At 40.4% G+C, this 12,838-nt stretch overlaps 1 protein-coding gene across 3 annotated transcripts in view; it reads left to right on the forward strand.

Moving 5' to 3' along the window:
• The window catches only part of PRPF40A (pre-mRNA processing factor 40 homolog A), a 68,179-nt gene that overhangs the window by 21,336 nt on the left and 34,005 nt on the right, over positions 1-12,838 (forward strand). For all 3 annotated transcript variants that reach the window (XM_040357949.1, XM_040357947.1, XM_040357948.1), the window contains exons 6-16: positions 1,232-1,251; positions 1,359-1,433; positions 1,521-1,631; positions 3,751-3,871; positions 4,023-4,050; positions 7,107-7,439; positions 7,546-7,651; positions 8,389-8,453; positions 9,775-9,939; positions 10,018-10,126; positions 11,135-11,285. In XM_040357949.1, coding sequence (XP_040213883.1) covers positions 1,232-1,251; positions 1,359-1,433; positions 1,521-1,631; positions 3,751-3,871; positions 4,023-4,050; positions 7,107-7,439; positions 7,546-7,651; positions 8,389-8,453; positions 9,775-9,939; positions 10,018-10,126; positions 11,135-11,285 — 1,284 coding nt within the window. The remainder of the gene's footprint in view (positions 1-1,231; positions 1,252-1,358; positions 1,434-1,520; positions 1,632-3,750; positions 3,872-4,022; positions 4,051-7,106; positions 7,440-7,545; positions 7,652-8,388; positions 8,454-9,774; positions 9,940-10,017; positions 10,127-11,134; positions 11,286-12,838) is intronic.

Genomic DNA, 12,838 nt, shown 5'->3' on the forward strand with positions numbered 1-12,838 from the left:
CTTATGCACGATGGATCTTCTTCCTCTGTCATCCTGTGTCTTCTGGTGAATGGAGCGTGCTGCCTTCTGGGAACTGTTTGTATCCCAGAGAACAAACGGGCCATTCACAAATTGCGGCATGCGCAGTAGGATGGCAGCGCGGGGACCTGCCGGGATCGAGCGTTCAGCCTCGGGGGGGGGGGTGCAACTTTGCGGGCACCTAGGACAGGTAAGTGTCCTTATTAAAAGTCAGCAGCTACAGTGTTTTGTAGCTGCGGACTTGAAAAAAATCGTGGGTGGAACTCTGCTTTAAGAAAAACGGACATAAAGGATTAATATCTTCTCCTCTGCACTCCGTTTCTTTCTTTTTTTTCTTTTTTATTATATTTTTCTAAATATTCCGTTTGGTGGCAATCAATACTGTGCATGAGGAATGTGTAGAAGATATTTAGATTTCAGTGTTGTATCCATGTATTTGTATTAAGTGATTTCAGACCTGTATCTTTGTACAATGCAACGTGATATTCTGTTATTATGATCTTTTGTAGACTTGTTTTTATTATTGTGAATTAGCTTTCTCCATACACAAATCCTTGTGGGTCCAGAAGATGCTGTCTATCCTCAATGTGTAGACCTCTCTGAAGGATACAGATTGCTTGTATTTGTGATGTATTACATTTACATGTCATATTGCTGATGGTACTGATGATTGATATATGTTCTTTTAAATGCTATTTAACTGCTTGCCGACCAGCTGCCACAGTTATACGGCGGCAGGTCGGCTCTGCTGGGCGAGATCACGTAGCTATACGTCATCTCGCCGAGCAGCCAATAGGGGCGCGTCCGCCCCTGACTCCCGCGCACGGGACAAACGCGATCGCTCGTTACAGAGCGAGAACCGGCAGCTGTGTGTTAACACACAGCTCTCGGTCCTGTCAGGGGAGAAATGCCTGACAGGACAATACAATGTATGAACAGCCATCGGTCATTTATTTATATATATATATATATATATATATATATATATATATATATATATATATATATATATATATATATATATATATATATATATATATATATATATATATATATATAATAATATCTCATGTTATACTGGGATGATACCCTGAGTCACTTAATCATCTGACTATATGTAGGTATGTTCTCCATTCCACAATAAACTCTCTTGACATGCTAAGAAATTAATAACATATATTTTTTTTCTATCCCCCCCCCCCCCCCCCCTTAGTTCAGCCGCCAGTCACGCAGGTACGTAATTAACATTTAATGAAATTTGTGTGCACAAAAAAAATTATTATATCTGTTTCTATTTCTCAGTTGTGCCCTTTCTGAATGTGATTTCATTTAATATTTAGGCTCCACATCCTGTAATTTCGGCGCCACCAGCCCTTTCAGCAAACCCTGCCGCTAGCGAAGAGCCCACCAAGCCAGTAAGCCAGTAATTAATTTGTTTATTCTCTGTGCCATTGATTTATATTTCTACCCTTACGTTGGCATTTTTCCTTTTCCTCTGGTAGAAATCTTTGTGGACAGAACATAAATCACCAGATGGTAGGACATATTATTATAATATCGAAACCAAGCAGTCTACGTGGGAGAAACCAGATGAAATGAAAACCCCAGCCGAGGTAAATCATATTTTATTGCTGCTGGTTTAATAACAAGCTGTCAAGTGGAAGCATAAAATCGTATTTTCCTGCTGTGGAAGTACTGTGTGTTTGCTCAGCTAGGAAGTTCCCATTCTGTAAGCAGCAGCACTTAATTTATATTTTTTTAAATATGACCCTTTCTTAGCTTATGCTAAAACAGTGGTTACATTACATCCTATTGTTTCATCTAACCCTTGTGTATACAGCTTCTTGCATAATAGTTATAGTGGTGGACTTTTGGACTAAAGCAGACCCCTGTGTGGAAATAAGTTTTTGGTTATTTAGCTATAATATCCATAATCTATTTTTATGTACCTGCCCTTATGCCAGCCTGCTGGATTTTAGGATTGTTCCCTATAGGATTAGGATGGTTCTTGGTTGGTTTCTCGTTCTTATTCTAAGTGGCTCTCCTGTTCCGGATCAGGTACCTATTATGTGATTCAGCACTTCACGGGTAGGGGGTGCGCCACTTATGCTGTGATTGGTCACGGCACAAGCTGAAAAGCGGGTGACAGCCAATGGGATGACCGCCAGCACCCACTGATCGGTGGGGAGAAAGATGGAACAGAGCTCTGCTTTTGTAAACCATGCCGAGTTCTATCCGGTCGGCGGATGTGCTGTATTTTGTTTCCCTACAAAATCATTCCAACCCCTAGTAAAAGCACCACATAGTAAACACTGGTTAGGCACACATTTAACTCTTTGATTACCCTAGATGTTTAACCCCTTTAGAGGCCAGTATAATTGGTACAATTTCTGTGTATTTTTTTTAGCACTGATCACTGTATTGTTTGTCACTTCACAGTGGGCATTTGGCGCCTAATTAAGCTCAAAAATCAATCAATCAATCACTGATTCTCACAAAGTGTCAGCTTGTCTGCCACAATATCGCTGATCGCCGCCATTACTAGAATAAAAAATAAACACATTCCAGTGGTATATACCATAGTTTGTAGACGCTATTATAACTGTTGCGCAAACCAATCAATATACACTTAATAAAAAAAATTATTTAACAAAAATATGAAGCGCAATACATATCGGCCTAAATTTATGCAGAATTTTTTTACATTTTGATCGGATATGTTTTTAAATCAGAAAGTATAAAATGTTTTTATAGCGCAAACAAACAGTGGTTATCAAATTCCAACAAAAGAGAGCTCTATTTTTGTGAGGAAAATAACATAAATTAAATCTATGTACAGCTTTGCATAACGGCGCAATTGTTCGTTAAAGCAAAGCCGTGCCGTATAGCAAAAAAGGGCTTGGTCATAAAGGGGGGTAAATCTTCTGGAGGTCAAGTGGATAAAAAAGTGTTTTTTCACTGCTCGTTACAAAAGGTGTGCAGCATTCGTAAAGGCAGAAGGCAGGCAACATAAAGCTTTCCTAGTAAAAAGCCTTTTTCTTTTTTTTTTTAACTGCTCCTTGCTTGGCGTATGTACATAAAATATCCTGGACAGCAGTCGGTTATTCCAGGATTGTGGCGAAGCCAGGATCCCGTAACTGTGTGTGTGTGTGTGTGTGTGTGTGTGTGTGTGTGTGTTTTTTTTTATTTTTTTTTCATCCAGCGCTTGACTATCAGGTGAAAGTGATCGGGGCAGCTTTACAGCCCTAATCAGTTGTACAGCACTTTGAAGAATACTGCCCACGGAACATTGCCGGCGGTATTACCGCGGTTTCCCATTGATTTCATTGGGAAGGAGCAGTAAACACCACGCTCTTATACCAGTCCAAAGATGCTGCTTGCAGGAGATTTTTTTTTTTTCCTCCCGCCAGCGTATCGCCTCAGTGTGAAAGCTCTCGGACTTTCACATTGAGAATGCTGGGGCAGGATTATTTCAGGCCTTATTTATGCGCTATTTTTGGTGCTAAAACGCCTGAAATACTCCTCAGTGAGAAAGGGGCTTAATACTTTCTGGTTCTCTGATTGTGTGAAATGGTTTCCCGTATTGTAAAAGTATGTGGTGATGCATGGGATCCTTGTATGTCTTTCTGTATCTTTTAGGCCTAATAATTTCATACTTACAGTACCATTTTCTAAAAATATATATATATATTCTAATCATTGACATAATGTATTTTTCATTATTTTAATTAGCAATTATTATCCAAATGTCCGTGGAAGGAGTTCAAATCTGACTCTGGAAAACCATATTTCTACAATTCCCAGACAAAGGAATCTCGTTGGGCCAAACCTAAAGAGCTAGAAGATCTGGAAGGTAAATGCTATCATAGCCCATAAACCATAAGACTTATTTTTTGCTGAATTTAGCACATTTCCATAACAGGAAAAGTGAAAATATTACATTTTTAAATGAATGAAACCTCACCATATTTGTTCACCTTCATTATTATAATTTTTTTTTACAGCAATGATTAAAGAAGAAAACAGCAGCAGGTATGTGTTCCTCCCCCCACCCCCCACCCCAATTTACTAACCAACACTTGTAATACCATATATAATCTATTATTTGTATATGTTGTATCTTTAGCTAAGCATTATTAAAGTCCCATTCACACCTGGGCTGTCATTTGCAGTGCGTTTAACACAGACCTAGTATTACAAGTTGTCATGACAGCCCTTAAAGAGGAAGTAAACCCCCCAAAAACACCACCTGCAAAACAAAGACATAATGAGCTAGTATGCATGGCATACTAGCTCATTATGTAATGCTCACCTCCGATCGAAGCCCCCGCAGTCGTCTTGCAACGCCCGGGCAACCGACATCTTGCCTGGTGTTACTTCTGCGTATCGCAGCTCCGGCGCTCTGATTGGCCAGAGCCACATACGCGCGGGAGCCAGCAGTGACGGCACGGCCTCACAGTGCGCCTGCGCCGTAGACAAGCGGCACGGGCGCATGCACCGTAGACAGCGGCACCCCGTGATTATAGTAAATATCTACTAAACCGTGGAGGTTTAGGAGATATTTCTCAGCTAGGAAGCAGGTGTGGTAGGGTTCCAGTCACAATGAACAGCACCACAGTACACTATTGCATGTAACCTGTTAACACAACGCAGTGTTAGAAATGGCCCCTTACATCTACAATGACCACATCATCTAACACTTCAACAGTTTCTATGGAAAATAACATTTCATTGAGCCCCCCCCCCCCCCCACCGGACAGGTCTTAGCTGTCAATAGCGGGAGCACAAGCAGTGGCTACTGCTGACTCCCAAGGATCTTAAAGAGCGTCAGAAAATGTATCTGGTTGTTAAGCAAAGCGCTATTTTAAATTCAAAAAAATGTATATGCATTTAGATTTCAAAAGGGCTCCACACCGGAGATTAAAAATAGCTAGACTGGGATTGAAAGATCATGTGTAATTAGAAGAATCCATGACAATATACTATCATTCACTTGCAATGACTTGTAGTTTTGAGCTGGCCATATACAGAATTATTAATTGGTTAGTATTCCTTTTAAGCGGCCAGCTCATTTACAGTGGAGATCAAAATTGGAGAACAACCTACAATTTCCAAGTTACTGCTTGGTCCTACACTAAAACCACAACCATTTATTCATAAGTCCTTCCGTTTCATAGTCCATAAAAAAATTCTAGCAATGTGAAGGGCCGCAGGACTATAAAAAGTCCATCGGCAAATGAGTATCCACAAGGAGATTAGAAGCAAAATCCAGCAGGAGCTACAGAGTATAGAAGAGAGGAAAGGTGCCTCTAAGTGTAGCAATATGGTTACATTTAATGAAGGTACAACCTTTAGCAACTTGCATGGTTGATGATTAAAAGAGGCACATGGCACAGGCATCTGGGGTAATGCTGTCCACATAGACCCACACCGCTGTCAGTCTGCAATCGTGACTGGGAAGACTACCCTGCATTAGAGCGCTCTGAAAGCGAGACTTGAACCGCTCGCGGAGATGTTGATGGCGGTGAGGAGGACGGTCTATGTGGACAGCTTTTCTCTGGATGCCTGTGCCTGTTTTAATCATCAACCATGTGAGTTGACAAATGTTGTACCTTCCTTAAATGTAACCATATTGCTACACTTAGTGGCACCTTTCCTCTTCTATACGCTGTAGCTCCTGCTGGATTTTGCTTCTAATCTCCTTCTGGAAACTCATTTGCGGATGGACTTTTTATGGTTATGCAGCCCATCACATTGCTATAATATTATATGGACTATAAACGGAAGGACTTATGAATAAATGGTTGTGGAACAAATCGTTTGAGTTTCCATTATTTCTTATGTTGCTAAATGTTGCACCTTCATTAAATGTAACCATATTGCTACACTTGGAGGCGCCTCTCTTCTCTTTTATACTCGGTTGTGACATGATGCTACTCTTATATCAAGTCCAAAATGTATTTAAAAATGTTGCTTGTCTTGCAAAACGCTTTCAAACCAAGATTTTACTGTAATTGAAATGATCTAAACAGGAGTAAAAGAGCAACTAAAAACTAGTAATGCTGCGCTAATGATATAAAATAGGTCCAAACTCTTTGTGTATCAATATTCTTGTGCAAGAAATACCAACATAGATTCAAAATGTGCAAATGTACAATGATGTGTGATAAACGGTATCCAATCTTAGTGTATCAATTTTCCTGTGCAATATGTGCCAACATAAATACAGAATGTGCCAGTATACAACAATGTGATAATATCATATAAATCTTCTTCTGGATAGTCCAAATATATATCCTGTGCTTGAATGTAATCAAGTAATTGATTAAAGCGGAGCTCCACCCTAAAGTCGAACTCACGCTGATTTGAACCCTCCCCCCCTCCGGTGTCACATTTGACACCTTTCACCTTACAGGTATTTGCACCCACTTCCGGCCCAGCATTCACGGGCAAAAGACGGGCAATGCATCACATCCCGTCACCCCCCGTTGTGTGCTGGGAACACTCGGCTCCCAGCACACAGCGGGAGCCAATCGGCGGGCACAGCGTGACTCGCGCATGCGCCTTGGGGAACCAGGCAGTGAAGCCGGAGCGCTTCACTTCCTGGTTCCCTCACAGTGGATGGCGGGGGGGGGCAGCAGAGTGACGATCACTCGTCCTCTGCTGCGGATGACGCTGTACTCCAGGACGGGTAGGTGTCCCAATATTAAAAGTCAGCAGCTGCAGTATTTGTAGCTGCTGGCTTTTAATATATTTTTTTGGCCGCACATCCGCTTTAATGGTGTCAGGATAAAGATGAAACTTAATCCTCACAGATCCTCAAAGGTTGTTCTTTATGTGAATTCACCTCAGTGCTCCCTCATTAGAAATGCGCTCACCAACACAAAGTGTGACCTCACACCTGTGTTTTGGTCAGAATAAGCTTTTTAGACCAACATATCGTGCTTTCCTACTTTCTGCTCCATTGATGTTCCTCCATTGTGACTCGGTATATGTACAAAGAGAGCTCCAAGTAGTGCTAATATCTAGGGCCAAAACAACAAATCGATTTATGAAAATAGTTGTCAAAGTGTGCCTTTTTCTTTCAGTTCACAAGAAACCGTAGCTTCCACTCCTGTTCCTGCTGCTGCTCCGGCTCCTGCACCTGCTCCCGTACCTGTACCTGTTCCTGTACAAATAAACACGGCTCCGGTTGCTGTAGAGCTTGCAATCACACCCACACCTGCACCTGTGGCAGTAACTGCTGAAGCAGAGCTTGTCATGTCCACCCCCACAACGCCTGCCCTAGACTCTGAGACTATGGTCAATGACTCTGGTGAAGAACAAGCCCATTCTGTGTCATCTTCTATTCAAGAGAAGGACCCTGAAGTCAGCAGCAGCGGCATTGTAGAGGAATCTGCCAAACAAGAGATCCTAGCAGAGTAAGTAAACTACTTGTGGTGCTACAGTTTCCTTGATTTGATCTATATTTGATTATCCATATGGGCCTATTGCATTACAAACCTGGTTGTGTGCTCTTTAATTCAGCTTGGCTTCAATTGATGAGGAGGAAGAAAGGGCTACAAAAAAGACGTATACATGGAACACGAAGGAAGAAGCTAAGCAAGCATTTAAGGAACTCCTCAAAGAAAAGGTATCTCAATTACAAAAACCTGCCACTAATTTGAATATTCATTTTATACAAGGTAATCTATATTGGCAAAACCTGAGTCGCCTACCTGAAATGTAGATCAGGAGTTACTCCCTTATTGATTGCATGCTGTTCTGGTCCGTTCGCTAGCCTATAAAGACCAATACTTTGTGCAATTGTAGATTCATCTTTAAAGTCCCCTTGATATGTATGCAATATTCCTGGCATTAAGGCAGACTACTATCAGTCATATTGCCAGGACAATGCTGGGTTTTTAAAGTATTGCCCAGTTTTGGCTGACGTTACTCATTATTGCTCCTAGACCACCTCTGTGAAGGCTGATGGCTCTGCTCATTGCATGTGGTGCCATGGAAGTTGCTTCCAATGGAATCGTACGGTAGTGCAACAATTTGATTATTTCAGAGTATCTTTATGGTTTTGGCCAGCATATCTACCAATGCCTGCCTGAAGTAACCCCACGTGAAACTCTGCTAGGGTGCCTGCTCTAAAAGATGGGCCCAGCCAACAGCTTCTTCCTTGTATATAGGTAACGGGAACATATTTATCTTTCACATAAACAAATTGAACAATAGCTTCCAACTACGTCTGAAGGGTTTTGTTAACTGTTTTCTGTTACTGTCAGTTCAGTACAGCTTTGGCGTTTATTTTCATGGCAGGATATATGCAGCCCAATATTGATGAAGCACATTTTTTCCAAGTCATTTTATTTTGCCTTCTAGCATGTGCCGTCTAATTCTTCTTGGGAACAAGCTATGAAGATGATCATCAATGATCCAAGATATAGGTAACTAAAACTTGATTGTATTTTTTGGGAAACTTTGTGTTTGAAGGCACTTTTTAGTTGGTTTGTCTATATTTCTTTCATTCTTATGGTCTGGGCTAAGTTTTGTTTTTCTAGTTTGGTAAAAAAAAAAAAACTTCCAAATCTACACTCCTTTCCTGTCGGCACAAGTGGAGCATTTACTTCCTTTTGCGTGCCTCCAACAAAGTCAAGATGAAATGTACACACATTTTTGTTGAACTTGACGGGCATGATTTTTCACCCTGACTAAATGAATCACGCCATTGACTTTTCACCATCTCCCCCTGTGCAGCACATTACTTATAGGCATTGTGCCTAAAATTGCTTCTGATGTAATTTTCAGATTCCCATAGTTTGTGGATACTGGACCATAGCACCTACACTACTGTATATGGTCAAAAGTGTGTGTATGTGTACACGAGATAATAAATAAAAAAAAAAAATATATATATATATATATATATATATATATATATATATATATATATATATATAAAAATTTTTACCTTTATCCTCTGCCGCCGGTTTTATTTTTTCCATCTGTGTCCCATTGGTGAAATTTCCCTTCATTTCCTGTCCCATAACCAAAATGGGAAGTGAGTGGAAACCCAGCTAATTATGAGAATTCAGAAATGGCGTCCCCATTGGAGGAGTCCCCCTCTATTACTTTTCTGGGAACAGCCCCAACGTTTTGGATTTTTTTTTTTTTACTTTCAATGATGATGGTAAACGGGACAAATGGGGTAAGGCGGGGGCACAGACTGCATTTAAACATGCAGGCATTTCAGACCAAAAGTTTTACAGCTGGAAGGGGTGTAGTTACAATGTTTAATGCCCGTGGTTTTTGACTCCAATGTCCAGTGTGCTCATATAGTTGTGATAGTCAGGTGTCAATTTGACCACATAAAATGTATTTGTTATTTTAAGACCATTAGTGTAAAAGTTTTAAAACGTCTCGTGTAAACAGCATGCAAGAGAATCAAAAAAAACATACACATTTCCATTTGACAAATTGGACTTCCTATTCTCCTCCCCATTTTTCTTTTGTGCGTATATTCTGTGTGAAAACTATTTTACCTTTTAAAGTGTGTGTACGTACGTACATTCATTCTAGAAGAATAGGAAGTTCAGTTTGGTATTTTTATTTTTTTTAAATATAGTGAATGTTTAGGATTTCCATCCACGTAGGCGCCATAGAGTATAAACTTTGAAGTGAATCTTGATATTCTAAAAAAAACTTTAGGAATCTGGTTGATTTTTCTGTATATACTTTTTATATGATCCTCACATTCTTTCTCTAAAGCGCACTGACAAAGCTAAGTGAGAAGAAACAGGCATTTAATGCATACAAAGTACAGACAGAAAAAGAAGAGAAGGAGGAAGCCAGGTTGAAATACAAAGAGGCTAAAGAAGGTTACCAGAGGTTTCTAGAAAACCATGAGAAGATGACCTCAACCACCCGATACAAGTAAGACTTTATGCCATCTATTAAGTGTGTGTGGTTTAATCATGCCCACCTATTTTAATGTATTTTTCCTTCTATCAGAAAAGCGGAGCAGATGTTCAATGAGCTAGATGTCTGGAATGCAATATCTGAACGCGACCGTCTTGAAATTTATGAAGATGTTGTGTTCTATCTTTCAAAGAAAGAAAAGGTAACCATCTTCTGTAGCGTTGTTAGTTTTTGCTATTGCGGTGATGCATATATTTAGGACTACACAACAGGACTGATCTGTATTACTCTTGCCGACTCTTTGGGATCACACTGATTTCTCTTCCGTTCATGGACCGACACAGCAGCAATTGACCTTAGGGTATTATCCTCCCTTTTAGGAGATTGACTAGACAGAAAAACAGCATGTTAAGTGTTAAAACACTCCACACAATACAGTACCTCCCAGGGGGCTGATCCCCCCAGGTACATCCCCCATTCTCAGTTCTGCAGTCTCAGTTTTTGTTCTGCCTAGCAAGGAGATGACATGGCTCTTCTGGGCCCATGTGCTCTGGAGATTCGGTTTGTTTTGCAATTTTTGCTTTTCTTTTCGTTTTCCTGCGTTGGGATCAGCCAACCACCTGCTCAGCAGGGATCAGCAGACACATTCCCTGCTGAACAAGCAGACTCTATTGGTGCCCTCCCTGTGTGCAAAGCGCCCTTTGGAAATTTAGTACAGCAAAATAACCGTGTTCTAGCAAAATCTGTCTGTTCTATGGTATAAATATGGTGCTCTACCTTTAAAAAGCATTAAATCAAAAGCATCTTGCTTGGATATTGTGTGTTGAGTTCTTTGTCAGAAATGTCTATCTAGAGAACATTCTGAAGGTGTTTTGAGGTTGGGGAGATTGCAGAGCGATTATACTGGCAACATTCAGCAAGCTCATAAGATGTATGCACTGACTGCTGGAAATAATGGATTTGATGGCAGAAAATAAATCTCGTGTTTTTTGCGTGTAGGCAATCCTGCCCTGCATGAGAAATAAAAACCGTTATCCAATGAACATGTTTGTTTTCGCGTTCCAACGCTGACCTTTTACCGATCATTATGTGAATGGGCTGCTGACGTAAAGTATTAGATTATTGTTGCCGTGTGCAAGATTTGGCTGTGTCTCTCCAAATTGCTGCATTTCATTTTATTCATGAAAAATTGTGCTTTTCTATCTGTTAGGAACAAGCCAAGCAGCTCAGAAAGAGGAACTGGGAAGCTTTGAAGAATATCTTGGATAATATGGCAAATGTAACCTATTGTACAACATGGTCAGAAGCACAGCAGTACCTCATGGACAACCCTACTTTTGCTGAAGATGAAGAACTGCAGAGTGTGTATTCCTTTACTATGATCACATATTAATGGCCCGGGGTACCTTCACCCTATTCCAGATTTCTTGTAAAGTTGCTATTGCCAGCAAACCAGGTTCCAGTTGTGTTCAGATTACAGTTGAAGATATATTTATTTTTTGTGAAGTGCAAACCGACTTGTGGCCACAACACAACGCTCATGCATTTTACGTAATATGTTTTTTTTTTTTAAAGTCTGTGTCCGTATTGGTGGGCATCTTCAAAGACTGCACTGGTCAAAGTAGGCAGGAGGTGGCTTCACTGTTTTTAACCACTTAAGACCCGGCCGGACCTTTAGGCAGCTAAAGGACCCGGCCAGGTTTTTGCGATTCGGCACTGCGTCGCTTTAACAGACAATTGCGCTGTCGTGCAACGTGGCTCCCAAACAAAATTGGCATCCTTTCCCCCCCCCCCCCCCCCACAAATAGAGCTTTCTTTTGGTGGTATTTGATCACCTCTGCGTTTTTTTTTTTTTGCGCTATAAACAAAAATAGAGCGACAATTTTGAAAAAAAATGCAATATTTTTTACTTTTTGCTATAATAAATATCCCCCAGAAATATATAAAAAAACATTTTTTTCCCTCCAGTTTAGGCCGATGCGTATTCTACTACATATTTTTGGTAAAAAAAATCGTTTACAAAATAGGGGATAGTTTTATTGCATTTTTATTATATATATTATATTATATATATATTTGTGTGTGTGTATATGTGTATATGTGTGTATATGTATATATATATGTATGTATGTATGTATGTATGTGTGTGTGTGTGTGTGTGTGTGTGTAATATATATATATATATATGTGTGTGTGTGTGTGTGTGTATGTATATGTATATATATATATATATATATATATATATATATATATATATATATATATATATATATATATATATATATATTTTGTGTGTGTGTGTGTGTGTATGTATGTATGTATGTATGTATTTCTTTTTTACTACTAGTGGAGGCGATCAGCGTTTTTTTTTTTTTTTTTTTTTTTTTTCCTCGTGACTGCGACATTATGGCGGATACTTCGGACAATTTTGACACATTTTTGTGACCATTGTCATTTTGACAGCAAAAAATGCATTTAAAATGCATTGTTTACTGTAAAAATGACAATTGCCGTTTGGGAGTTATGTATGACCTCATCTCTGTTTCTAACTGTAGGGGGTGTGTGGCCGTAGGTGTGACGTCATTGATCGTGTATCCCTTTAAAAGGGATCACACGATCGATGACGCCGCCACAGTGAAGAACGGGGAAGCTGTGTTTACACACAGCTCTCCCCGTTCTTCACCTCCGGGGAGCGATCGCGGGACTCCAGCGGCGATCGGGTCCCAGAGCTTCGGACCGAGTCGCGGGCGTGCGACCCACGGCTGGGCACTGCGTGCGTGCATGTGCCCAGCCGTGCCATTCTGCCGACGTAAATGTGCAGGAGGCGGTCCTTAAGTGGTTAATAGAGCATTTATTATTACCGTTCTGGCTGTTGTGGCTTGGTGGGGGTGTATGAATCACAAAAATGGATGGA

This window comes from Rana temporaria, chromosome 6 (assembly GCF_905171775.1).
Source record: "Rana temporaria chromosome 6, aRanTem1.1, whole genome shotgun sequence".
Classification (NCBI taxonomy): domain Eukaryota; kingdom Metazoa; phylum Chordata; class Amphibia; order Anura; family Ranidae; genus Rana; species Rana temporaria.